A 4,049-nucleotide genomic window follows, 5' to 3' on the forward strand; every position below is an offset into this window, starting at 1 on the left:
ATGTGTTTGTGTGTAAGGGTGTGTAAGGGTGTGTGCACGCGCGAGTAAGTGTCTGTATGTGTGTGTGTGTGTGTGTGCGCGTGTGTGTATGTGTGTGTGTATGTGTGTGTGTGTGTGTGTGTGTGTGTGTGTGTGTGTGTGTGTGTACATATTGAAACACCAAACTAATGTACCACAATCTGGGATTTAAAGATTTACCTTGTCATATCTCATCTTAAAGCCCGTATTCCACAGAATAAATATTAGTTTTATCATTAAACTTATTACCGCTTCTACGACAGGACTTTATTGTCTTCGAAGTAATTTGCATCAAAAGAGGAAGAAAATAGAGTTAGGACAAGAGAACTTGAAAAGGTCTTCACCTCCACGGATTATTGACAAATTCATTACGTTCGCCGCGAGGGCTGCCCAGTTTGCCACAGGCCCAGTTTGTCACGATTTTATTTAAGTATTTGAGTATTGATGACAATCATAAATACAGCCCTTTAACACTGAAGTTGTAACTTAAGTTCTTTATTCTCCACCTTCAAATTGGTGGTGTAGAGATAATCCCTCTAAAATGTCAATTCGGTTTGTGTTCAATATTTCTTCCTTTTTGTATGCAAATCACTGCAAATTACTAGGCAAAATTTCAACAATGAATGTTCTTTCGTTAAAAGTAATTGAAAAATAAAAGTCAATTCATACTATCAATCCATCATTCATTTACTCTTTTTGAAAGTGTCAGTGATAACTTCCATAATGCAGGGCACAGTCGAGGCCTGTGACAAACTGGGTCAGTGACAAACTGACATGCTTCCTCCACTGCTACGTTAGGTATCCTCATCGGCTCGGCCACAGAGAAGCCAATGCTTTGATATTTATTTGTCCTTGATCTTTAACTACCACGGAGGAGCCGAAAGAAAAATAAACACAAATAGAAAAAATGTCTAATATCAAAATATGGTGCATATTCAAAACGTTCTATTTTTAAGGACTCGCAGATTAAATTAAGATATTTATCCTACTTCAAAAGACTAATGATATTGAAACCCTAGCCTATGCCAGACCTTTGATCTAGCCTAAGCCCAAGCTTAAGCCTAAGCCTAAGATCAGACTATATCTAAGACTAGCTTAAGCCTAAGCATTACCTTATCCCTTACACTAACCCTAAGCTGAACCATATAACCCTAACCCAAACCCTAACGCTAACCCTAAGCCTAACCCTTAGCCTAAACATTTATCCCTAACCCTAACCCTAACTTTAAACCTTTATCGCTAACCTTAACTTTAATGTTGACTGTAAACCTTGTTCCTAACCCTAACCATAAACCCTGTCCCTAATCTTAACCCTAACCCTTACCAAAACCCTGTCCCGAACCCTAATCATAAACCCTGTCCCTAACCTTAACCCTAACCTTAGCCCTAACCCTAACCAAACCCTAGCCCTGACCCTAACCATAAACCCTGTTCCTAACCTTAACCCTAACCCTGGCCTGACCCTGACCCTGACCCTGGCCCTGACCCTGACCCTAATCCTAACCCTAACCCTAGCGCTGACCAAAACCCTGTCCCTTACCCTAACCCTAACCCTAACCCTAACCCTAACCCTAACCCTGTAACCTAAAAACAAAGCACTGCTGGGATCTGTTAGAGTTTCATTATGCTGACCATGGTTTTATGGGGGGTTTTCTTGTTGTTGTTTGTTGTTTTGTTGTTGTTGTTACAGTTGTAGTTGTTGTTTGGTAAGGTTTTTTACGGCGATCGCAAATGCATAAGGTCATATGAGCGCGTGGGACTCACCAAACATTTTCAGCTGGTAGGAAATTTTGAACTTTGCCCGGGTGGCGGCCGAAGCAAACTCTTGTCGATTTTGGACCACCGAGAGATCTTTAACATGCACAACTTGAATACGGGACCTCCGAGATGTTTCGCCCTTCCCAGAGAAGGCTAGATGTAGATCTTTCCCACCATAAGATCAGGGGTGTGGCTGAGAGACAGCAGTAAGAAGGAGCCAAGGAGAAGCGGTGGAAAGGCTGCAGGAAGTCAGGAACCCATAGGAGGGGGCAAAGGAGGTGAGGGGGTGGGGGCAGAAAGTGGAGACGTAAGCAGACTTCAGAATATTGCAAGAGAGCAGGAAAGGAGGTGAAAGGAGACCATTTTAGAGAAGAAAATATTTCCGTCACTACCCGGATTCGAACCTGGGACCTTTGAATGGGAGGTAAACACCGTACCCTCTAGGCCACGAGAGCCCCCCGGCTAGGGTTTACCATGCAGCAATTGCTGGAATTGATACATCTAAAAGATCATGATTAATGGCTCCTCGTACCAAAGATTCTCCACTATCTTTGCTCGGACTGTCTGTTAGACAGAGCGGAAACTTTAATCCTCTTAGCACAATAAATAGGTCAGCAGGTCAGCAGGTCAGCACAGCACAGCAGAACCAAAATGGTGGCCAACTGATGGCTTCCGAGAACCGAATTATTTCAGTGTTTTTCAGAGTTTCATGCGATTTAACAAAGATATTGCCTTTGCTTCTGATCGAAGCAACGCATTTCAATTGAAATGGTGTTAATAGCCTAGTGGTTAGGCAACGGACTCGTAATCGTGAGGTTGCAGCTTCGGGGGTTCGAGCCGCGGACCCGCGTTATGTCCTTGGGACAGGCACTTTATATGAATTTTCCTCACTTCACCCAGGTGGGAATGGGTACCCGGCCATAGACAGCGAAAGATCTTCTCAGTATGTTAGTGTTTTAGCGCCTATAAATGGCTGCTTGCACTGTATGCTTCCCAAAAAGTTGAGGTTGTTTCAGAACGTTCACATGTCTGCTGGTGTAATAGCAGAGATTGCGAAGCTCATACAGCTTGCTGTTGAGCGGGGATTTACGCTAAACAAGTACCATCTATTATTATTAAATTTCACATACAGGGTGGAATTTCGTATTTCTAAGCTTGCACTAAAGGCGGGGTGTGTCAGGCCGGTTAAAGCCGGTATGGCTCTACAGTGGGAAAGTCGATGAAAGCAGGTAGGGCAACATGACGGTGAGGTCGGTTTAGGCCGGCATGGCTCAAAAAAATGTTAATGTAAGCGTTGCAACTGTGAGGCCGCTTGACTTCACATGTAAAAGAAAAAGGTATTCTGTTAGAACCGCATTTGGCAAACTATAGTTTACCAGTGGGTGGTTGGCAGGTGCTGAGGTGTTGTTTGCTCCTTCCCTTCCTATCAAACGTCTCTCGTTTTTATCTCCACTCCTTCGTTTTTGTGTTTGTTACTCTTTAGTAACACCTCTAATATTCTGGCGCTCATATGACCTAATGCAGTTACGAGCGCCGTAAAACCTCTACTAAAACTATACATGTAAAAAAGACCCCCATTGTGCAAGCTATAGTTTACCATGTTGCAATAGCTGATTTCGATACTTTTATTTAAAAGTCCATGATTTCTGGGCCTCTCTCCACATTGCCGGCAAGGCTGACATTACAAAAAGTCCTTCGCATGGCTCTTTTCTAATCAATTTCCAGATGGCATGTCATTTTATTATCTCCCTCTATGACTCTGTGTCTCATGTTCCACGTTCCATCTCAGGTGACTCACTGGCGGAGCCCACGTTTCCATGGTTACTACGCTGCTGGTGGCTCGTACCCTTCTCTGATGGGCGACATGCTGTGCGACGCCATTGGATGTATTGGCTTCTCTTGGGTGAGTGTAGATAACATGCGGTGCCCATTGCCATTAGCATTATCGATTCGATTTTGTCTGTTTTTGTCGTTTTGTCGTTTTTGTCCGTTTTGTCGGTTTTGTCCAATTCGTCCGTTTTGTCGATTTTGTCCGTTGTGCCAGTTTTGTCCGTTTTGTCCGTTTTGTCCGTTTTGTCGTTTTGTCGGTATTGTACGTTGTGTCGGTTTTGTCCGTTTTGTCGTTTTGTCGGTATTGTACGTTGTGTCGGTTTTGTCCGTTTTGTCGTTATGTCGTTTTTGTCGGTTGTGTCCGTTTTGTTGATTTTGTCCGCATGTCTGTCTGTCTGTCTGTCTCTCTCTCTTTCTCTCTCTCTCTCTCTCTCTCTCTCTCT

At 43.6% G+C, this 4,049-nt stretch overlaps 1 protein-coding gene across 1 annotated transcript in view; it reads left to right on the top strand.

Annotated features, from left to right (window-relative positions):
• The window catches only part of LOC101859512 (aromatic-L-amino-acid decarboxylase-like), a 32,461-nt gene that overhangs the window by 5,186 nt on the left and 23,226 nt on the right, over positions 1 to 4,049 (top strand). Inside the window, exon 2 of the mRNA XM_005108280.2 lies at positions 3,566 to 3,679. Within this exon, the coding sequence (XP_005108337.1) occupies positions 3,566 to 3,679 (114 nt within the window). The remainder of the gene's footprint in view (positions 1 to 3,565; positions 3,680 to 4,049) is intronic.

This window comes from Aplysia californica, unplaced genomic scaffold (genome assembly GCF_000002075.1).
Source record: "Aplysia californica isolate F4 #8 unplaced genomic scaffold, AplCal3.0 scaffold00674, whole genome shotgun sequence".
NCBI classification, from domain to species: domain Eukaryota; kingdom Metazoa; phylum Mollusca; class Gastropoda; order Aplysiida; family Aplysiidae; genus Aplysia; species Aplysia californica.